Source organism: Drosophila montana, unplaced genomic scaffold (assembly GCF_035044405.1).
Source record: "Drosophila montana isolate Dmon_TW-CO22-7 unplaced genomic scaffold, ASM3504440v1 contig_3200_1, whole genome shotgun sequence".
Lineage (NCBI taxonomy): Eukaryota > Metazoa > Arthropoda > Insecta > Diptera > Drosophilidae > Drosophila > Drosophila montana.
This window is the reverse complement of record NW_026998080.1, coordinates 4,641,081-4,665,326: the sequence shown is the minus strand read 5'-3', so window position 1 is coordinate 4,665,326 and position 24,246 is coordinate 4,641,081. Positions and strand designations below refer to the sequence as shown.

The 24,246-nt window shown below is 36.4% G+C and overlaps 1 protein-coding gene across 20 annotated transcripts in view; it reads right to left on the bottom strand.

The window, feature by feature from the left end:
• Nucleotides 1-24,246, bottom strand: part of LOC135431338 (serine/threonine-protein kinase MARK2) — a 37,099-nt gene that overhangs the window by 3,893 nt on the left and 8,960 nt on the right. The window contains exons 1-16 of one of the 20 annotated variants that reach the window (XR_010436779.1): nt 16,963-17,136; nt 13,740-15,266; nt 13,345-13,560; nt 13,061-13,281; nt 12,366-12,647; nt 12,098-12,291; nt 10,973-11,085; nt 10,730-10,913; nt 10,551-10,665; nt 9,555-9,682; nt 9,307-9,469; nt 8,569-8,682; nt 4,990-5,060; nt 3,390-3,513; nt 1,284-1,364; nt 1,126-1,136 (exon numbers count right to left, since the gene is read on the bottom strand). Coding sequence is in view for 19 of the 20 variants with exons in the window: in XM_064686433.1 (XP_064542503.1) it covers nt 1,352-1,364; nt 3,390-3,513; nt 4,990-5,060; nt 8,569-8,682; nt 9,307-9,469; nt 9,555-9,682; nt 10,551-10,665; nt 10,730-10,913; nt 10,973-11,085; nt 12,098-12,291; nt 12,366-12,647; nt 13,061-13,281; nt 13,345-13,560; nt 13,740-15,122 (3,321 nt within the window). In the remaining variant the exon portion in view is untranslated. Of the gene's footprint in view, nt 1-1,125; nt 1,137-1,270; nt 1,365-3,389; nt 3,514-4,989; nt 5,079-8,568; nt 8,683-9,237; nt 9,470-9,554; nt 9,683-10,550; nt 10,666-10,729; nt 10,914-10,972; nt 11,086-12,097; nt 12,292-12,365; nt 12,648-13,060; nt 13,282-13,344; nt 13,561-13,739; nt 15,267-16,962; nt 17,141-21,466; nt 24,029-24,246 lie in introns of those variants that run through there. The other 19 variants (XM_064686433.1, XM_064686425.1, XM_064686426.1 and 16 more) reach the window with 19 other exon arrangements.

The following is a 24,246-nucleotide window of genomic DNA, read 5'->3' as shown; positions in this document are numbered from 1 at the left end:
TTGAAAATTTTGAATTTGATGTTGGGAAACACGAGCGTAAGGAGAGAGAAATAAAATTCAAATGGATTTAAAGTTTAAATATTTGTTTGCTTTGTTTAACAAAATTTGTCCACATAATTTATTTCTAATTAAATTAATCATTTATTTAATTATATGTTATTTCTTTGAAACTTAATATATATAACTAATCAGACGACTGAAGGTGCCCGATAACACGATTTATAGATAATCATCTGTACAAATAAAATGGTCACATGCATATCGTTTTTTTTTAATACATTTGATCCTTGATATTAAAAGATACGTTTTGTATAATGGTAACTAATCAATTGGTTTCTCTTAAATTACATTAAATACGCTTGTTTGATGCGCTTAGACTTCAACTTCATAATAATCAGTGTGTGTCAGTTTTTTTTTTTATCATATCATTCTTTATTTTTTAATCGTGATTGTATATGATTCTCTCGCAACAGTTGTAAATACATATATATTTCAACCTGCGTACATACATACATACATACGTACATAGATATATAGATACAGATACATTTGTATTGGTATTGGTAAATTTGAATTCATTTTACTCGCGCAGCTGCTTTTGGTGTGAACTTAAACGATTCGGATAATTATACGCGTACATGTATACATATTATGTGTAATTACTAAGATAGCGCTTCGCAATTTAGATAGCATTACTAGCTTTAGTTTTAGTTTTAGTTTTAGTTTCAGTTTTAGCAGTAAAACAATATGGAAAAAAAAAATAGTGACAATGACATAGCAACAGCCTATGCGTATTATATTATTTATTTCAAAATTCATTTGTGATTTGAAGCGTGTTTCTCAACTCAACTCAAATCAAATTGAATCGAATTGAATTGAAATTAGTTAACAAACAAAGAAAACAAAGAATTGTTGGCATCTGTTTGTTGTTGTTGTTGATTTACTTTTAAATATATATGTGTGTGTGTGTGTGTGTGTATTTTAATTTATATAAATGTATAAGTATAATTAGTTAATAATTGTTGTAAAACATAGACACGCTTTTCTTTGTGAATTTCTATTAACGTAACGGAACTCAACGTTCTCGACGTTCTTTTCTGGAGAGAGGGGAGAGGGGGGTGGGGGGGGGGGAATCGGATGGAATCGAAACCGAACGAAAACCGAAACGCTCCGTTTGATCTGATCTGATCTTGAATCTGATCTGTTCGATATCATATCTGTAACATATTTCTGTATCTCTTCGTCACGAGCGTTAACTTTAGGGGGAATCGTTTGTTTGTTTGTTTGTTTGTTTGTTTGTTTCAGTTTTAGAACTATTAACAAGAAGTAGTTAATTGCTTGTTTTTGTTAATTACTGGTTTGGCCTAAAATTAAAGAAAAAATTTTAAACAAATTATTCACGGCTGGAAAAAATATTAATAATGGGTAAAAACAAATACGACAAATGAAACGAAAGTAAACAAAATAAGAATAAAACGGAATAATGATAAAAAAAAAACTAAAAAAAAAAAAAAAAAAAAACATTTTCTTTCTAGTTTTTTTTTTCTTTTCTTCTTTTTTGCACTTGTTTTTCTATTTTCTTTTGTCATTATTTCATTATTGGCAAAGAAAAGTAAACGCAATTTCAAAAAATCTTTAAATAATTATAATTAAACAAATGTTTTTTGTTTTTCTTTTTTTTTTTGGAAATGAATAAGAATAAAAAAACAGACAAGAACAGTTGAGGCTGGCGCTTCCTATTAGTGGGATGAAAATGTATACACATACACGGTAATACATTAGGCAATCGAAGAAAGGCAAAAGTTGGACATAAAGACTTAATACCCTGCTTATGTACAAAAAGAGAAAGTTAAAGTGACGGAGAGAGCGCGCGACAGACAGAGGAATCTACAGATCCTGCCAAATGGCAACTGGCAACTGGCATTTGGCCAACAATTGGCCAAATTGGGTAAATGTACATTCAGCTAATATGTATACATTGCACGTTGTTACATATGTATGTATGTATGCGAAGTTTTGTATTTGTTTTGTATCCGAATCATTGAATTGAGTTGAGTTGAGTTGAGTTGAGTTAAGTTTAGTTAAATCAAACAGACTAGCCAAAAAAAAAAAACACAGTCTCAAATCTGAAAGAGTTTCGAATCATTTGAGAAGCGTGTTTTTTTTTTTTTATTTATTTATATATATTTTTTAGTTTTTACTTATGTGATGTAAATATTCTTCGAATTCAATCTTAACCAATTTCCCTGTGTACATATCTACATAAGTATTATGTGTTTATGTTATTAAAATACTTTCTCGTTAGTTTAAATGAATAAGCATAAACAAAAATAAAATGAAACAAATAACAGTTTTCAGCATTTCACAAACAATTACAGTAACCAATGAAAACGAGTTGGACAAATAGTTTAATACAATTTCATACAAATTAATATATATAAATATACAGCAAACATTCCTCATGCAACCAAAGATGAATGAGACTTTCGTGACATACAAACTAAATATATCTGATAGTAACTAAAACGTAGCTCCGTCAATTTTCAGCCCTTTTCCAAGCAGTTGCCAACAACTTGGCCCAAAGCATGCAAAAGGCAAAGGGCAAAGGGCAAGGGACGTGCCCTCAAGCTAAACCCTATTGAAATGAACTTAAACCTTATAGATGGAGGCTAAACAGATCGTTTTGTTTATTTTTGTATAGTCTTGTGATATATTATGTGCATGGGAAAAGCGTGCAGCGGCGACTCGACACCAAATCCTCACACAATATATATTTATATTTATTTATATGATTCTTCTTCATGGTAAAATATTTGCCAGACTCGGTCAAATCTTTCTACTCTCCAACAGCATTTTTGACTTGACTTTTAGACCTTACTCCTGGCCCATTTACCCGTAAAACTGAAAACTAATTAGATATTGTCATAGATATTCCTTGTGCTGAGAGTCCCTCAAATAAAATCGCAATCTCAATCTCAATTGTATAATTTATATAAGCAATAGATATAGTTAGGATTCGTTAGTATCATCAATCGATTAACTAGTTTAATAGCTGTAGAGATCACAATCTGGGTTTGACCTTAGTTCATTCATTAAAACGGATTTGGTACAAAACATAAACACATACATATGTACATATGTGTATGTGTAAATATGCAAAAATGAAACATGAAACAAAAATTAAATGAAATAAAAAAAATAAATCCAAAAGAAATTAAAAAAAAAAAAACTAACAAAAAAGAAAAGAAAAGAAAACAAAAAGTAATAGGAAAATACAAATTAAAAAAAAAAAACTGAATTTAAACTGCATTTTCTTTTCTTGTAATATTGATAAACAGAATGAAAGAATAACTGATAATATATGATATACATAGATATTCGACACTTACCGTTTGCTAAAACGGGAGGAAAGTTTCGAAAAAAAGCTCATCCGACCCGGATGCGGCGAATCACCGGAGGCGCCACTTGTACCAGAGTATTCCAGTGCGGTGTTGTTTCGTGCCCTGGTTTGACCTACAACAACAAATGTCCATATATATTAGATACAATTACATGAAATACAAATAGACTTAGTTATCTAGACACTAACTACATAGTTTGTAAATCGTTAGTATATCCTAGATTGCAAATTTGGTCAACTAACTAACATCAAATATAAGAAATATATATATATACCAATATCGATATCTTCTTATCGTACAAATATAACAAACTGTTCCTATTTCTATTATTACTATTTCTCTCAACTATTACCCAACACTGGTCGGGTTCAACCGACTGCACAATACTCTTTCACAGCCCAATAACGGAAAATAACTCAAATAGATACAAATTGATCGTGGCGAGTGACACTCATCATAGATTGAATACTTTTGACTCAATCTTCAATCCCTAGCCTAGCTCTAAAACTGTAAAAGATATATAATTTTCCGATCTCCCTATAATCTAACCATAGTCAAGTCCCTAGTTTCAACAAGTTCAGACGGACAGAAAGAGATAAAATTGTCAATCTCACCATGTGACCCAGTATGGAATTCCTATTAAATATGTATGTAAAATATATCTGAGTATTTGCACATACAATAAATAAACTGATAAATAAATAATATCTAAATATTGGTCTTTACGATCAATTTAATTTGGAGAAAACATGCTGGAAATCCTAATAGTATACTTTCCCTTAAGAAACCTTTCATAGTTAAAAAAGTAATAATATATATATATCTATGCAACTGATGATTATGGATAATCGAAAGTCCCGGTTTAAAGAGTTCCCATATATACACTTAAAATTGTTATTTTTATTTATTATGTAATTTAACAACAATTTGTGCACCTTTAAACAATCTTATTTATATTAAAACTGAAATCTTTTACATGAAAAAAATTCAATTGAAGTATATAGATAGATTTAAATTTAAAATTTCTGTATAGATATTATTTATGATAAGAGAAATCTGTTGTCAACAATACTAATAAGATATCAAATAGATAATTTCAAGTAGGAATAGTAATATATATCTGTTCGAATAGATGCGTAAAGCACCTACGTGCAATTTAAAATCTATATATATATAGTATATTATATATACGGTATTTCTCCATATTGATAATCGTGCATGATCCAAACATTAAATAATGCAAACTACTAAAATGAGAAGCGATGTGGGACGGATGCATAGGACAACGACAAAGCACAACATAATAATATATATAAAATAATTCCAATAATAATGATAATAAAAATAGTGATAATTGATTTTCTTAAATTTAGACAATCCTTAGAATATCATGTATTGTACGTGCGCAAGACGTAAGGAATCGATTAAAATACGAAACGAAAGGCGAATAAAAAACTTAACAAAAAAGAACTCGATTATCATTATTATTTGTAGTTTATATATATGTAAATTGTTGTTTAGTAAAATTGTGAGTAAAATTAAGTTATTTTACTAAAACTAATAAAAATAATTAAACAGAAAAACTCACCAGAGTGAAAGGTTGAACGTGATGGAACATTCCTTGGAAAGTGTCTGCTTGATTTAACAGCCGATGCCATTCTAAGTCGATCGAACAGACTATATATATGTACAAGTACAATACATATGCACACATACGTATGAATGGATATATCGAATCATAGTCAGAGTTCGTGGAGGTACATTATAGTCCAATGAATTGCATTTCAGAAAACGAATGTTTTTTTTTTATCAGTATACAGTTATTCATTTGATATTTGTGCAATGTGTGTGTGTGTGTGTGTGTGTGTAATCGATAGACCGTTAAATCGTTTGGTTTTTAAGTTGGCGTGTGTGTGTGTTCGCGCGTGCGTATGTGTGTGTGTTTGTGTGCGTGTTAATTTAATAATGAGCAAAGTACGTCATCATCATCAAATCGATGTCGATTTTTATCCAATCCAAAGTATTGCGTTTGTGTGTGGAAGGGAGTTGCGTCGTTTATTGTTGTTGTTGTTGTTGTTGATGTTTTCGATTGTATTTGAATTGCATTTGTATTGGCGCAATGACGATATGTGTACAGGGCGGACACGAGAGACAGCGCGAATCAAGCAGATTGTTTGATTGGTTAATGTGATGGTTGGTAACGGTAACGGTAACGGTAACGGTAATCAAACGATTATGGCAGTTTATATTGGTTTGGTAATCATGTAGAATCATGTAGACACAAACAAAATGAAAAGAAAAAGATTTATGTATAAAAATCATGTAAATTTGTAAATAAAACGAGCACTTAACAATACGTTTCTTAAACATAAATATATTCAAATATAGTAGTCAGATAGTTGTTTAAGCATAGCCATGGAAATTAACTGAATAAGAGCCTTGAAAATAGAGCAGATGGATTAAGCAAATTCATTCATTTGCATAGCTTCAAGATGTTACGCAGCTAGAAAGCGGTCCCAAAATGGATAATGCATATCCTGACGGACACTGCAAGTGCTATGAAATGTACTTGGTAAAAAGTTCGAATACTCATGAGTTCTGGAGCTGATTCACATTCATACATGTATGTATGTACGAATGTATATGCATGTGGGTGAACTAAGCATAAAGCAATAAGTTACAACATTTGCAAAGAATATGTTATTTCATTCTCTAGTGGGAGCAGCTGGTGAATATTATACTTGCTAGCATCTGTTTTAGATGAATCACAACTCTATTTCGGTTACCCAATTAAAATAGCTTATTATAACTTGGTCGCATAAGAGGTATAAGAGTTATACATGACAAGGAACAGTTGCAAGAGCTCCACGTATTAAAATAACTAGTTAAAGTATAAATACGTTCGAAAAGAGAGTACATACGGATAGAGAGAGAGAGAGCATGAATGTATATGTAAGTAGATAAATATGTATGTCGAAAGGGGAAGTATGCACGAGTGATTCTTGCACAAAGTTACAACATCAACAAACTTATCTAGCAATGAGTACAATTATCGGAAGCTTAAAACAACAGAGTATTAGAGTATGGCAAATTAATGGGATCGTTTTTTGGTTTTCTTAATAGTAAGGATTACAAATGAATAGCATTTGCCATGCACAATGAAGAACTTATGTGATTTAAATATCTCGTTTAGGACTGACTACCTAAATACTTGGTTCAAATCGTATGCAGACACATAAATACAATTAGTTGATTTATTTTACTGGATTCATTAATTTTGGTTTCAGCGCAACGGACACAATCTCATGTCGAGTTAAGTTAAGTATATAAAAACAAATACAAGAATATAGTATCATTGGACTTGGATACCGCGCATGCCAGAATGTAATGTGAAGCAATTTAAAATGAATTTACACTAATTATTTATACTTATTCTTAGTTTTGTTTGCTTAAAGTATATTTTTTTTTTGCAGTTTCACTCACCAAAGTTTGTTCGGTTCAGTTCGGTTCGGTTCGAATCCAAAATGAATTTGATTTGATTTGAATCGAGTTGGAATTCAAACCCATATTAAATTTTAGTTCGTTCGGATTTAGATATTTTTTGTTTTGATTGGTTTTAACGGGATATCAATTTGTCATTTTTGTTAACGATAGATAATAGTAGATAAATATTTGAACGAACACCGAGAACACGAAGGAGATTGTTGCATTGTTTCGTTGGTGTTGGTGATGTTATTTATAGTTGCAGATAGAAGAATACGCCACAAAGATTGGAGATTGGATGTATGTAGTAGTGTGTGGCAGTTATCAAAATTAGACAATTGGTTTATAAACGGTTAATGTTCAAAATTGTATAAAACATGAAAAGATAAGAAATTTACATTATTCAATTGATCAAAATTTTTAGTTAACGATTTGTTTTTTTGTAATAAAACCAAACAGAACACATCTCTAAAGCAAATACTCTATTAAATTCGATTAGATTAGCAACAAATTAACAAACATATAGCTACACCATATACTAACCATAAATGCAATACGAATCGACTCACTAAAACTTTTAACAAAAACACGAGTACACACAGGATGAAAGCCCGCTGAACACATATCTTAAAGAAATGGGTTTGGTTCTTGTAAAGTTGACCATATTCTATATAATACCAGTAAGAAGATGTCATTGCAGTCGGAATCTACCGACCGACAGATTCTCTGCTCTGCAGATGGAAAACCGCCTTTGATTCTGGGCAAGATTGTAACTCCCCTTTCTTTAAAGGGACTATGAAACTGTGCATTTGTGGGGAAGTGGACGTGGCCAGGATTAGTTTGGCGAGTTTGTTCAAACTGATCGTCTCAACGTGACAAACTAATAAATGTGGTCAGAAATCTTTTCAAGACAGCATCGAACTTAGCAATGGCAGATCTATTAGATTAGATCTATTATAACTCTTACAGAATATATCTGATGAGATTTCGATACTCAGTTGCACTTACAGTAGAAATCCACCAAAGAATAAGCACTTTAAAACCTTTTATGCTTTTCGTTAAGAAGATACTATTATCGAAGATGATATAATTAAGAAGATATTATTTATCGCGGCCTAATTTCTTTGTAATTGAATATATATTTTAATGTATGCATATACATGCTGTAAGATACAAGTTCATACTAATAAAACGCCATAAATATATCTAATATTGAGTATGCAACTTGTTATAAATGTTATTCGATTTGATTGAATAAATAAAAACATTTACACAATGTATTCTACAACCTAAACGACAAAGATGATGTAAGTTTTACAATTGAAGCGGTTCAGACGGACGGACTGACAGTCGTACGGAGATAACCATTAGAAAATACATTTAGAAATTATATTCATACTCCTTTGATGGGCAATGAAACTCGACAGGGATATAGAGTATAATGTTTATATTGTTCTTCGATATTACAGATGTGAAAAAGATTTCTTTTTTTTTTTTGGAAATGCATTGCGTAAGATTGAGTTAATTTGGAAAGCTTTGAATAATCGTCCCTTAAAAAATAAAAAGGCCGCCAATTTTGGTTGAAATTAGAAAATTAAAAAAAAAAAACAAAAAACATAACAAAAAACATTTGAAAATTAACTAATTTTTTTTTATGTTTTTGCTAATGTTTGCAAGTGTATACCTCGATCCAAGGGGGTCAATTGATACTGATATGCATCCGTCAGTGGATGGCCTAGGGCTTGAAATAGACGCGCTTTTAGTATGACCCTTTCCAGCGTTAGCTGCAGATCCACTGCTGGTTACGTTTATACATATATATATGTTTAGTCAAAAAGTGGTTAGATTGTAAATATGTGTGTTGTTTGAAATTTGAATGTTTAGCCTTTTTTTAAGAAACCAAACATAACCCACCTCGGGATATACATACATATATAAAAACATGAAAACGAAACGATATTGATAATAAATTTTTCGTTTTGTGCCAACCGCACTGCAACTAAGAAATAAATACAGAACTCAATTGTGCGCTGAAATACACTGATTATCTATATATATATATATATATGTATATGTACAGAGTAGTTACTGCTCTCTATTCACAAACATGAAATGATTCGTACGTCGTATCTGTATAAAACATCTACTAACCATACTGTTGACAATGTGTGTGTGCAAACCGAGGAGAAATATACTTAGTATAAAGCTAGCTAGGCGAGAACTACGCAATCTCTGTCCAACTACGAATTCTTCGGTAGTCTCACCAACGCAACTGAATATGCAACTTTCACTTTAAATGTCATATGATGCGAAATGATATTGAGATATAAAAAAAAAAAACCAACAACAATACCAAGGCAAACAAATGCTCATTATTGGTGTGCCAACAACAATAACGATAAATGAGTCAGGGCTCACGTACTTTGTCTCTGCAGGAATAACATTTGTTTTCTCCGTCGATGAAGTCTTTTCATACAGCGTGGTGGAGCGACGTGGTATGATGCCGCTCGTGCCGCTAACTGTGCGATTTCCATTTGTGGGATCATATTTAGCAGTTGTGCGCGGCTTGGCTGGACTGTTCAGCGCTGCAAGGAAAACAGGAAAACAGGAAAACAGTTGAAAAAAAAAATATTCTTTTTGCCATTTGAGGAAAATTCAAGCAATGTTTACATGTGTCTGTTGTGGTGAGCATCTTCTGTGTGGCGGACGCTGGCCTCTGATTCTGTGCGGCGAGCCTTGCCGTATTCTCCTTAATTGTTGCTGAGTCAATCGTATTTTGACGTTTAAAATTGCTACCACTGTAAATGAAATTATTAATATACAGGTTAACAGCACGAAGAAATAAATATAGAAATGTGTTGCAAGGTCGAGAGCTTACGAATGCAATCAAATCTCACGCCTCAAAATTAAAAGTAACTATATGTATACCTCGTTATTTGAGCCAATTTAAAATACAATTTAGAGGAAAAGTTCTACGACAGCTTTTTCCATAGACTATCCTAACTCAAAAAAATGGATTTTACAGTAAATGCACTTTGCAGGAAAAATAACCAGTTATACTCTCACATTAAGAGTTATAATAAATACGTTTTTCTAAACGTAATACTGGATTTTGTCAAAATCTCCCTTTATCGAACTGAGATTAAGCCGTTTATTGACATAGTATACTTAAAATTTAAATTCTCAAGCTCTTAGAATCTCAGTGAGCGATGCGTTCGTACAGGAAGACAGATACACATAACTGAGAATCGATTCAATTCGGAATCGCGAATTCCTGCTTGGTATATATATTTATATAAATTATAAAAAATATTAAGTTGTCTCGTCTTTCAAGATCATTTTAATTCATTAGCTACCAATAGATTCTTCTTCAATAGCTTCTCACACTCATTTCTAAAAATGTTGTGACACAATTTACATAGTTTACACGAAAAGAATGTGAAAAACGAGCTGCTTCGCTTTGTAAGTTTTAATATGGCTGATCGAACGACAGTCGAAATACTCGCTTTAAAGATAGGATATGTCCTAGGGAAGTAAAATTGATCAAAGGTAGCTTCACTCCCAGCTCAACTTCAAAAATATTGCAAAATTTTAAAAAGCATTTCGACAGTACAACAAATATCGGGTCTCATATGTTCTGCTGCCTGCGTTGCGTATGGAACTTACACTGATGCACGATCGGCGGCTGATCCTACAGCATTATAGTTATTGCTTGGGTTGACAGGTGCCACGCCAATTGCAGCAGCTGTTACGGCCGTATTGGCGTTTGGGGGTCCAACACCTGTGATGAAATTATACGAGACATTATTACCCATATATATAATTGGGCCGTGGATGCGACTTACGTAACGTTTCCGCACCGGACGAAGCTCGACGACTGGGCTTGGTACTCGACGCCGATATACTTCTGTGAACGCCACGATGCGTGGGACTTTGCACAACCGCATTGCCAGCATTGACGCCGGCTTCGTTACCAGAAATGTTGCGCAGCGAGAGCGATGATCCGGACCGCGACCCGTCACTTTCAGGCTAAATAAAGAGGAAGACATGCAATACGCTGCCGGATTAATGTCCGCCGTCCAACTTACATCAGTGCTCTTGCGGCCGAGCAGCAAATATGTGGCAAAGACGTCGTCATATCGCACCTGAGCCAGCGACGCTTCGATTTCCTGTCGATTGTAGCCCATCGCGACTAGAGCTTCTGTGCATTGACAAAAGATAATCACAAGGCATGAAAATGATTATTTCTGAATAGATTCAACTTTACGAATTAGATAGTTGTTAGGTATACATTACATGCAAATTCATTACATTGACATTATATTTAGCGTGACAGTTCTCGCAATTTGCTCGAGTACTGCCAGAATTGTGTGTGTGTTCCAGAGTTGGGTACTTCTTATTAACTTTATAACAAAAATGTACAATAATGCCATGCATTTATTTGATAAACAGCAAAACATATATGGTATATTGAAAGATCATACATAAGTACATAACAATTATCATTGTATCGAATTTAAGGACACAAACCGGAGATATATGTGCAATAAGATGCGTAATAAACTTTCTGATAAAATGACCCTATTAAAGTAAATGTTTGTTATTTAAATACAAAACTGATGGACTTTTTTATTTGCATATAACTTGCTTTCCTCTTTCATTTTGCTAGTAACCTATAATATACAATTTTATTTCTTCTCCCGGTTGAGCTGTTTGGTAACGATTCGAAGCATTTAATAGGAAACAAAAAAAAAAAAAAAAGTAAGAGACACAAGGTGAGAAAGAAAAACAAAGAGCATATATTAAAGATTGCCATTCCAAAACGAAACGTTTCTCCTCCAAGGGATTGCATACATTTTGGTGTGGCATTTTCCATTCGCCGATTAAAAAGATCACCATTAACATCAAGTCAAAAGCACTGCGTCGGATCGATGCTGAGTCTTTAACTCCGGTTTGTATACCCGCAGCTGTATAGAATTTTTAAATAAATATGTACGTATTTATGTATGTAAGCAACTAGCAAAATTATAAGGCAATTAATAATTGGTAGAGCTCTTTTGGATAGTTCTACTATATATATAGAAGTATACATATTCAAATTAAAATTTTAAATAGAGGTGTACGACGACATTGCATAAAATACAAATAATTAACAGGCAAAACTTGACACACAATTCGTTAATAATATTAGTAATGAATTTTGTATACAGTACCCGTCTTACCTATCCGCTTGGGATCGGCTAAATCTTGTTTTGGCTCAATATAGGGCTTGAGCTCGTCGTCCTCAAACCCCATATTCATCCACTTGTCTCCCATGATTGTTTCAAGACTAGCACGTTTTGCGGGATTTAGTACTAGAAACTTGCGCAGCAAATTTTCGCAATCAGTCGACATATAGAATGGAATTCTTGACAACATTCGAGAACAAAGATTATCATATTAAGGATTATCAATAATTAACATGGATTTTGTTTTGAATACCTATATTTGCCTCTGAGTACACGTTCACGTAGCTCCCTTAAAGTGGAACCGTCGAAAGGCAGGGATCCGCTCACTAATGTATACAAAATAACACCCAGCGACCAAACATCCACTTCCGGTCCATCGTATTTTTTGCCCTGGAAGAGCTCGGGCGCTGCGTAGGGTGGGCTGCCGCAGAAGGTATCTAACTTGGAGCCAGGCGTAAACTCGTTCGAAAAACCAAAATCAGCTATTTTAATATTCAACTCGCTGTCCAGTAATAAGTTTTCAGCTTTTAAGTCCCTGTTTAAAAAGAAAAATATATATTGAGTTAGCATCTAATTTTTGAAATTTAATTAATAGAGATCAATTAAGATAGTTTCCTTCCCTAGGCGACAGCCTATATAGGGAAGCTATTCGCAGCATAGTCGTAAAATATATTATTATTATATGTCGTGTGAAATGGGAAAAGCCAGATGAGAAGCCAGGCTAGAAATTTTGGGTGTTACTACTGATCTTAACGTTTATATTGTCTTTGGTTGAACCCTTTAAAATCAACTTTAAGGACACTATTCAACTGTTACATTGATATTGAAATTTTAGCTACGTGGTGGAGTAATTTGTATTGATTTACTGATTTATTTTTAAATGGAAAATGACCCTGTCGAGGCTGCAATTGATATGGATCGTTAATTAAGATTGCCATAGATAAATACCTGTGTATAATCCTCTTCTGATGACAGTATTGCACAGCCGATACAATTTGACGGAATTTAACCCGCGCCTCTTTCTCTTTCATGCGTCCGTGTAGTACCAAATAGTCGAAGACCTCACCCCCCGATGCATATTCCATGATGAGATACAACGTCTTTTCCGTTTCGATAACTTGAAAAAGTTTAACTATGTTGGGGTGATCAAGCATTTTCATTATCCTAACCTACAAAACACATAGGAGGAAATTTAGCATATTGATAATATTCACAAATAAATGGAAGCTAACCTCTCTAAATAGTTTCTGAAGTGACCCAGGGTTCAATTGGGTTTTGTCAATTATCTTTATTGCTACTTCCTTGCCAGTGGGCAGATGCTTTGCCAGTTTTACTTTGGCAAAGTTTCCCTTTCCGATCGTCTTGATGAGCTTGTATTTGCCGATATGCTCCTCAGTGGCGCGCCATCGCATCGGAGCACTGCTTCGCATCTGCAGATTCGGGGATCCCTGCAAAAAGCCACCAAATAACAACCGATTAAAAATGAAGCCAAATTTCAACGTGCATTGATAAATTTATGACCTAGTTTCCCACCCGTTATGGTAGTAAAAGTAGTAGAAAGTATTATATCTGAACATGAATGTATTTTGTTTTTTTTTTTGACTGAGCTTTGTTTGGTTTGGTTTACCTGAGCAACATTGTTGCTGTATACATTGGTACGTGCCACAGCCGCGTTGGGAGCAGCACGTTGGTGTCCGGGCCTTGGCTCGACTGGGGGACGGCTTGAGTTGTAGGGCGGTATGGGGGCCACAATGGGACGCTCGGAGCGCCGCTTTGATGCGCTCGTGCTTCCGCCAGATGTCGCGTTCGACCCAGAGCTAGATACAGTTGCTGCAGCAGCCGCATGCCGATGCGGCTGCGAGGACTTTTGTGCCAGCAGCGCCTCAAACTGGCGTAGATTCTCTTCGCGTCGCTTGGATGACGATATTGTGGTGGCAGTCAGCTTCGATGCGGAGCCCCCGTCCGTAACGCTCGAGCTGCTGTTGCCCCGGCTTGCTGTGGATCTAGCTGCCGGCGTAGGAGCTGCTGTCGTCGTCGGTCGCCATCTGCCATGAGCCGGCTCCTGCTTTACATCGTGATGCTGCTGCTTTTGTTTCAAGGTGGCGCGCATCGCCAGCACCGAATCTGTGTTCTTCGTGTCCGAGGCAGTCCGAGCCAGCTTTGCCTTCAGCGCACCTGAGGGTCCGCCGGCAGCAGCGGCCGAGTTCTTCGAGTAGGCGCCAATTGAATTGCGTCCATCGCTGCCTCTTTGAAATTCCGTTAGCATTTGCTCGTTGCTGTCGTCCAGTTGGGATCGCCGTCCGCCCAGGTACTGAAAGTCGTTCTCCGAGGACATGTCGCTGATGCCCGGCCGCAGCAGGTTTTCCGTCTCGCCGTAGCGCTTGCTCTGTTTGCGCATTATGTCCATTTTCATTACATCCATGGACGACTGAGACTGTTGCTGCTGCTGCTGCTGCTGCTGCTGTTGATTTTCACTGAGTTGCTGCTGTTTAAAGCTCTCCTCAACATTCAGAATGTGCTGCTCAATGGAGCCCAATGCGAAAGCGACGCCCACATCATCCTCGGCGGACATCTGAACTCGCGGCGCAGCCTTTTGACTTCTTTTGTTTGGCAATTGAAAAGCAGGAATCGCCGAGACCGCAACACGTGGCGGGGCTAAGGCTATGTCGCCCGGTCTGCGCAGTTCCACGAGTGCATCGTAGTCCACATGCTGCGCATCGCTGAGATCGAGTTCCTTTGCAGTCGTCGCTGAACTGGCAAGGTGTGCACTGTAATCGGGCAAGTTTTCGCTATCACTTTTGTTATTCTTATTTTTACTACTGGTATTGTTGTTGCTCGTTGCCAGCGCCAATTTGGGCGGAGCCGGCGCCAATCCCTTGCGCGCCGCATAGAGGCGAACGCTTTTCCGGGACGCATCCGCTCTGTTTAAGTCCGGCGTCGGCGGCGTCGTCGTCGTCGTCGCCGATGTCTCCATTCTGTTCGATGGTTCAGGATCCACACCACGATCCATGTATTTTTTTATTTGTTTTTGTTTTTTTTTTTTTAAAAAGATCACTTCTTGTTTTGTTTTGTTTTGTTTTGTACTTCGCACTGCCTCTGGTTAGCTGGTTTTTGGTTTTATTATTTTAGTTTAGTCAGACTTTGCGATCGCGCACTGTAAGTTTCGTTAGGGAAATTATTTTGTTTATGTATTTGTGTGTTTCTCTATGTATGTATATACGCACATACGTATGTGTGTGTATCCACACGTATGTATTAATATACATATAAATAAAATAAATTTCCTCTTTTTATTTTTGTCGATCGACCAGTTTTTGCGAGTAAACTTATCAGTTAAAAAACAAAACAGATGTGTATATTTTTTGTAAGAAAACGAGATCAAGCACGAATAACAAAATAACAAGTGTTATTCTGAAATTATTATCAGGCAAGAGAAAGTGAAAAAACATTCTTAAATATTGATAAGAAAGGCATCATTTTTCTATTTTCTATTTTAAACCCTAGAAACCCTATTCATTTAAATTCGATTATAAATAAAGATTTTAGAAACAAACAATTTTGCGGTGGAAACTTTTTAAGATCAGCCCCCCCGTGTTTATTTATTCTATTAGCTATTAGCTTTTCGGTTAAGGGCTAGTTAATCGCTTTTCTTGAGTCGATCTCGCACAGGTATTGCAGCAGTCTGCACATGACATGCTGGCACATGGAATTTGAAGTGCCTCACACATCGGTGTGCATGTGTGTGAACGTGTGTGAACGTGTGTTGAAGCTCTTCTTGCTTTCGCCGTGTAGAAGACTGAATGGACGACAGTTTGTTTGCTGGCGTTGCCTCTTTGCCATTGAGCATACTTATATTTAATTCAACAAGTCGCTGTTGCTGCGCATTAAAACCTCGAAAAGTTGAATACACACACACACACACACACACACTCGTACACGATTGTTTATATATGTATGTAAGTAAGCAATGCATAAACGAGTGTACATATACACACATATGGCGAGTGCGAAAGCGAACGTAATATTTACAACAAAAGCCAACTCATAGTCAAGAGCTAGCTAATCTGACTTTGGTGACACTGAAAGAAACTCACTGAAACACACTTCTACGCAGCACGATTTAGTCAGAGAGAGAGAGAGAGAGAGAGATAAAGAGAGCGAGAGAGTGAACGACTAAGATTGAGAGTGAGAGCGTATCTATACGCTTACACTTGTGCTCACATACACGTGTGCAAAAGTAACTGCTATCGCTTGTGTACGTATTTGTTAAGTTCGCTTGTACCTATGTTTGTATAGGTATTTTGTATTTGCTAACGACTTCATCGGCTTACGCTCACGCTCGCACTCGCACAGAAGATTGTTGCACAAGTTCACCTAAGACGTCCTCTCTCATGCTCTCGTGTTCAGTCTCTCGGCGTCACGTTTGGTTGCGCTCTCGAGTCTTGGATACAAACTCTCTTTATTTATGATTCATTAGGAATTTTCATTTTATTTTTATGTAAATAGTTTAAGCGCAACAGTTAAATTCGTTTAAATCTACTTGTAGTTGATGCGAGCGTACACTACTCAGTTCAGTTCGGGGAGAGAAAAAGCTTTAACGCGCACACATATAAACTTCCACACAGACACATCTCTGCATCCACACACTAGAGCACAAGAACATAGTAAATAAGCTACTCTCAGACAATAAAATAATTTTCACTTATGGAAAGAAAAAAAAGCAAACATTTCAACGCTTATTTTTTCAATTTGGAAAAATTGAAATTTGCGATGTAGTTTCTTTATCGCCGAGCTTATCAATCACACGCGGTCTGCAATTAGAGCCTTGCACTTGCATGTATTTATATTACATGTTTATAAGTATGCGTATACACTCATAAGATTTCTTAGCACAGTTTGTAACTCTGACGTAAACGCCGCCAGCCAACAGCCAACAGTCAACAGGCAGTGACAGCTACAGCGACAGCTCAGCAGCTAACAGCCAACAGCCACTTTAGCCACAGTAACAGCAGCAACTGGAGTACGAGCACTTCCAGTATCAATACCAGCAACAACTCAACCCAAGCAACAGCAGAGTCAGAGACAGAAAAGTCGGCCTCAATACACAAACACAACACACACGCAAGCAAATATCGCTTTTTAGTGGGGTGCGCTCATTGGTATTAGTGTGTTCCGCGCGCACTCACGCTACACTAATAAACACACACACACTCACAGCACACATACACACTCTTAGTCACAAATACATTTAAACACACACACACCCACAAACAATACATACACACACACACACACCAGTTTTCAATTCTACCGTATCTGTCTATTACTGACAAAGAGCTCATTTGGTGCGCTGATTTTAATACCCTGTATCAATAAAAATGTGTATAATGAAATTGTGCATGTGCACTTAAAAGGAATATAAACGTTGTCCATGGAGACTTTAAGTGTGTAAAATACGCTAAACAGGATTTTTTTGCTTGACAAGTTTCCCAAAACCTGAACATTTTCGATTTCCAGCCTGGTTTTTAACATTTCTCAGAGATTATACGCGCAACAGACAACAATCTGGGCGTGTAGAACATTATATAACAAACAGAGATACCGTTTCTTATTCCCTTAACATTAAAAAAAATAATAAATACTACTACGAATGTGAATTTGCAAAAATGTAATTGAAAATGTATGTTCGGAGTTGGGTGCGGGGCATCTCCAAGTCGGGCACTCTAGTCTAAAGCACTTGTGTGTGCATGACTATGTAAGTATGCATGTGTGTGCGGCTGATGTGGATACGTGCGCACGTAAGCATGTGTGTGTGTAAGAGCAAACTGATATCACCTGAGCGTAACGCTGAGAAAGAATTGTTAGCTTACCTGACACAGAAACAGTGTCAGACAAGTTTGTGTGCGAAATTTGGAGCTTCTGCAGAGTATTTCAATTAATTCTCAAAACTTTTAGAACTAATAATAAGCAACTTTCAATGCGACTTCCTTTTGTAAATATAATCAAGGTTAAAAAAAAAATGAATAAAACTAAAGCTTCATTCATTAAGCACAACAGAAATAAATACATATGTAAACATTAATATGCATGTTTATATGTAAAATATAAATAAATAATTTCCTTCTTTTTATACTCTTGCAGTAGGCACAACTTTGTTGCAAAATATTTATATGTTCTCGATCGAGATATCGCCGAGTAAAGATTGTTTATATATTTCTGTATACTAATATTTAAGTCGCAGTCTAGAAATCTGAACTTTTCACAACAGTTGGGAAATCCTTAAAGAGCTATAAGCTCATTTTCAGTAAGATTGCTATAGTCGGGACTGCCCGACTAGGAGATACCCTAAATCCAGTGTCGAGCTGATGCTACAAACATTATAACTTTCTTCAACCTCTATTCGTAAAGCTATTCGACCTGATTGGAGACGGGCGCAGGGATTCTTTTAGAGACCATTACACGAAAGCCCTTTTAAATATATTATCTATATATATCTATGGATATATCTATCTATCTATATATATTAGAAAGTTCTATTAGGTGTTAAATGTATTCTCCTATTTGGGATACTTTTTCTTCTAAGACAAAAGAACATATTAAGTAAATATTAAAAAAATTACTTTTATGGCTAGAGTGAATTTTCTACGCGCTTAAAAAAATCTGTATTCTATTAAAAACTACTTTTTATTTTGGAATCTAAAGCAACAAATCTAAAAAAACATTACGAACAAAAGTTTGGGCAATTATCCATAAGACACCTAGACATATTTCTATTCAAATTAAAATAAATGAAGGCAAGACGAACGAGTGAAAAAAGAATATTAGGAGCAACTAATAGGTTATGAGAATGATTATCTGGCAACTGGCAGGCAGATAACCCATTCCAAAGCGTTTGCATTCAGATAAGACTAGCTGTCAAATGGAGGTTATTATAGTATAAGCACGATGTCTACGATATCATCTCTAGATAGATTGTTCTTCGTTATCGAGTCTTATCTTTTAGATATCATCAACGAATTTGCAATGCATTAATGAATCCCTATTTCTGTATGAAGAAAATAAAAAATATAAATTGGCGTATATATTGCTGGATATCAAGAGCAATCGTTTTGGGTTTGGAATAAGGTAATTGCATGAACACAGATTATCTGAAATTAAATAGAAATAATAATCAAAAGAAGAGCACTGTTATTAAATCAAAAACAAAAGGTTAAGTCTTAAGTGGTTTTACAATGCCCAAAACCGATGACAGAACTCAACAACTTTGGATTGTGTGTGAAAATTGTTTATGAGGCGGCACATTTTTCACATGTTGGGACATTTACAAACTTAATAAGAACAACATAGAAATGGAAAAGCATTTGACAGAGGAACACAGAAACAAACATATAAGATCGAAGATTAAATAACCTGGCAGACATATAAGACATATGAGATATACGAGTACTACACTGAGCGAAAAAAACGCAGTTATCCATTGTTCCTTTAGCTGTAACATGATGTGATGTTGTCAGATGCTGATAATATTCGGTTGCTATACGAATTATGTATCTCTTAAGATGCTTGAAGATGACTTATATATAAGGGATATATAAGAAAATATAATGGTTATCGCAGTTGAATTTATCCTAGTTGTAATTATATATCTTTACCCGCCCACATTCAGCAAGAGGCATAGAGAAGATTAAGCGAACAATTGGTAAAAAACTACACAGCTGACAAAGCGAACGCTTTATCTTGAGGATAAATTCGCGGACCAAGAGGCAAATTCCATAAACCTTATGAAATTACGGGCCAAAAAATCCCAGCACCCAATTTGTGATCAATAAATAATATTAAATATTCACAAAGTTAAAATGCAATTATTATATCAAAAACATATATATCTATATATATATCTGTCATATAGAGATAGAGGATATATATATGATAATCATTAAATAAGGTTGCCAAATTCGGAATGTCAACTCTCAAAACCGAGAATTTTTACCGTTAAACTAATGTAACCAGTGTGAGTTCTCCAGTTGGGAAAGCTTGACCAGGAGATGCACAGATCCTTGCTCCGAACTGCCGATACAATTAATCTAGCATCCTTCGATACATTCATAGACAATTGACATGGACTGAAGGACAGACATGGGATGGATCGAATCGGCTGTTGATGCAGGCCAAGAATATATATATATATATATATATATATAGCTTATGGCGCCGGAGATTCCTACTTATAAAAATGATTCCAAACATTATCTATTTTGAGCTCAAACTTCCATTTAATCCATCCTCCATCTCGCCAATAGAAACAGAAACAGAAACGTATAAACTATATTAATCAATATATTATTAAGATAAACACACAGTTAATTCAGAATGTCAAATATTGTTTGCAATGACTTAAAAACAAGTTAGCAAAGTTTTTAGTCATTATTAAATAAATGATCATTGTAAGTTTATTTTAACCCATAAACCGAAATATAAACTTGTTCTGATTTCGTGCAGACAAAATCGAAGCAATTTCAATAATTTTGTATTTCTGAATCATGGATTCATCTTGATGGATCGCTTTCCTTGCTGCGAGAACCTATATACCAAAATATAATGTCTAAGGCTGCGATATATGCTTAAATATTCCTGTTGAAATTCCTATTCCATATTTATCGATATCATGGGAATAGGGGTAGATAACGAAAAAGAATGGATACCTTTGTTCTGCGATTAATAACAAGAATATACCACATATGTTTAAAATTGATCTAGATCTCCGATCAAGATTATAAACTTTATGGGGTTGTCAGCTTTCTCCACAAAAGCATTAAACTTATTTTTTTTATACCCTGAAGCCACTGAAAATGGGTAAAAAGGGTATAATGTATTTGTGCAAATGTATGTAACAGACAGAAGGAAGCATCTCCGACCCCATAAAGTATATTTATTCTTGATCAGCATCAACAGCCGAGTCGATTAAGCCATGATCTTAGAACCTATAAGAGCTAGAGACCTGAAATTTTGGCTATAGCTCCTCCTAGTGCCCGCGCAGGTTGTTTCCGATATTCGATAACTTGCCCCGTTTCCAAGTAATCGATAAAAATCGAAATCCTGTTTCGGCAAATAATATGAGCTGGAGTCACCAAACTTGACATGTAGCTTTTAGAATAGAATATTATATATCAAGTATCATTCATTTTATACCTGTTGGAAGAAGAGGGTTCGGGGAGTCGGGAGCTCCCGACTAGAACCTCTTAATTGTTTTTTTAAACCAATGTTTATTGATATGTGCATACATATTTTTTTTTTTGGAATACTTTCTACTGTCTGTCAGATATATCCCCCCGACACAGCCTGTTCAGTACATACCCTTGAGGTACGCGCCTTTTCCGCGGCAACGGAGGCGCTGTCCTTGCACTTGGGTCGGTCGGCTTTGCTGGTGGCCACGATTGGAAGTCCTCCGTTCTCAATCATGGTGACAACAATTTTGTTGTTGGGCGTATTCAATTTGGCACCTGTCGCCGACGTCGTTTTCAGCTGCAGCGCCTTTTGTCGCATGGCGTTCGAGAGGCGTTGCTTGCGTTCGAGGCGCGCGTCGTCCTTGTCCTTCTGCAGCTTGGCAATTGTTGCGGGCGTGTGACTCTTTGACCTCTTGAGGAAATTCAACAGCTGTCGCTTGACACTGGTTGCGCCCAGGCCATTTTCGTTGCTGTCCGCACCAGAAATATCCCCCAGCTTGGAGGCACGACACGACACCTGCTGCGCTTTGGTTGGCAGCTCGAGGCGCCGGAACACGCCGTCGGCCATGCGCACGAAGCAGCCCTCGGACATTTTGTGGAACGAGTCGGTTGGCAGCTTGTGGAAATTTCCATTCGGCGTACGATAATGGCAATAGTCCGTCTTGTGATACCCATCGCCGACAATGTAGAACTCATTGCGAGTCTCTTTCGATGCCGCCGCCGCTGCCGATGCCGATGCCACATCCTCCACTTTCGCACTGCAATCGATCGGCAGCTGAAAGCTGATCAGATTCGTGGTGCTGTTACTCTCTGCAGCTCCTCCTCCGACGACGTAATCCTGCGAAACGGCGCTTGCCTGCGACTGAGGCTTTAGCTCGCTGATGGTGACCGGCCGGCGCTGGGGATCGTTCATGTTCTTGCGCATAATACTGCCATTGCGGAGCAGAGAGTCGCGCAATATGGAGAGCTCGTCCTTGTGCAAGGGCTGCTGCACCAGCGTCGCATAATGCTTGGAGGATTTCGATTTGCGGGCGGAGGTCCGGCGGCTCGCGAACTGCTCGTCGGGCTCGTCGTCCTTGTTATTGTTGTTGTGGCTCGATTGGGTTTGGGATTGCCTGTGACTCGATGTCTGGCCCATATTGCGTTTTGTATTTGCCAACTTTTTAGATATTCGATTTGTTGTTTACAAGCATTCTACGCGTCGCGTATTCTCCCCGAACGTATCCGCCGAACAAAAGAGTTTGCAATTATATTTGGATTTGAATTGAGTAAGCATTGAATTCGCGATTATGTATGTGGTTGTGAATTTGATATATGTATATCCCTATGTATGTATAGATGCAAAACATATGCGCATATCAATGTCTGCAGCAGCTGATATTTTCTTGTCCATCTTGCGTAGCAGCTTATTTAATTCTATTAAATACAGTTAATTTACACACACTTTTTTTTTTAAGTTTTTCACATGCATTATATATTGTTTCCTACACAGAAATTATCTTAATTTTTGCAATAAGCTTGAGGCTCACATGCCCAGCCAAGGTAGTGCCTGGTGGATGGGTTCTATCAAAAATTCAACAGCGTTGTCTTATCTTTCCACTGAGTATCACATTTCTAATACACACACACACACACACACGCCCACGCATACGCACACATACAGGCAATTTTTAACTTTTCATATATTATACATGATGAATGCTTGAATGTAGTAAAGCTTTTGAGCTTGAGAGCGTTTTGATAGTAAGGTCCACACACATAAATGCATTCCACACTTGTGGATGTGGAACGCGTTAGTCGCGCTCGCGCACGCCCGAACGTAAACGTAAACGTAAAAATATAGAGATAAATGAGACAACGACGTCGCAAACCGAAATAGAAGCAGAGACGATGAAGCCCCACATTTGTATCAACACAAGTTTAAAAAAGCTCAGCACGTTTGTTTTTTTTGTTGTTTTTTTTTTTTTTTTTTGCTCCTCTTGTTATTTTTCTCATTTACTTAATCACTTTTGTTGTTGCTTTTCTTCTGGTTAGCTCGTTTGCATTAAAGCTTCACTTGCTGGTTCTCACTCACACACATGCGAATCGTAAGTTACGCACACACACACACATGTTATTGTCTGTGCAATGTTTTGTATAGGAATGTGACGATTTTCTTTATTTTTATCTGCTTTTTTTTTTTGTTTCACTGCTTGTTGCACCATACTATATTTAAAATGTCTCTATACATTTGCCTGCGTGTGTATGTGTGTGTGCGTGTATGTGTGTGTCATGTGCATATGTAAGTACCTTATAATTAAATTAACTTATCATTCGCAATTGGCTTGGCTTAGTCGGATCTGAGCAGCAAAGCTTTTGCTGAGGCTACGAAACTAATAACATTATTTAACACAAATTACCCGATAATGCATATGTATATATGTTGCACGTGCATATTTAAGTCAGCGACTGACATTTAACTAGTTTCAATTTAATACAGACATACAAATATTCTGTTATCAGGGTACGCATGCACTTGAATTAAACTAACTACAACTAAATTGTTTCTGTATGTATGTATCGCAAAAAAAGGGAACAATTTGTTGAATTAGATTCATTTGATCTCTTAATAAATGCTAAGCCCTGCCTCGAGAAAGTAGCAATGACAATGAAGTTAAAATATTCGAGTAAATTCATTGCTAACAACTATTGTTTGTCGATAACAACAGTACCGTTGGCGAGCGTTGAACAATAACAGCGACAGCGACAACGACAGCGACAACGACAACGACAACGGCGAACGCGACAGTGACCACACGATTGAAGTGGAACTTAATACTAAAACAAGCTTTCGACCATTGGCTGTGCCGTGCCGAGCGGCATATTGGATAAGTTCTAGCGCGCTTCGCTCAGAAATTTTATTTTGCAGCT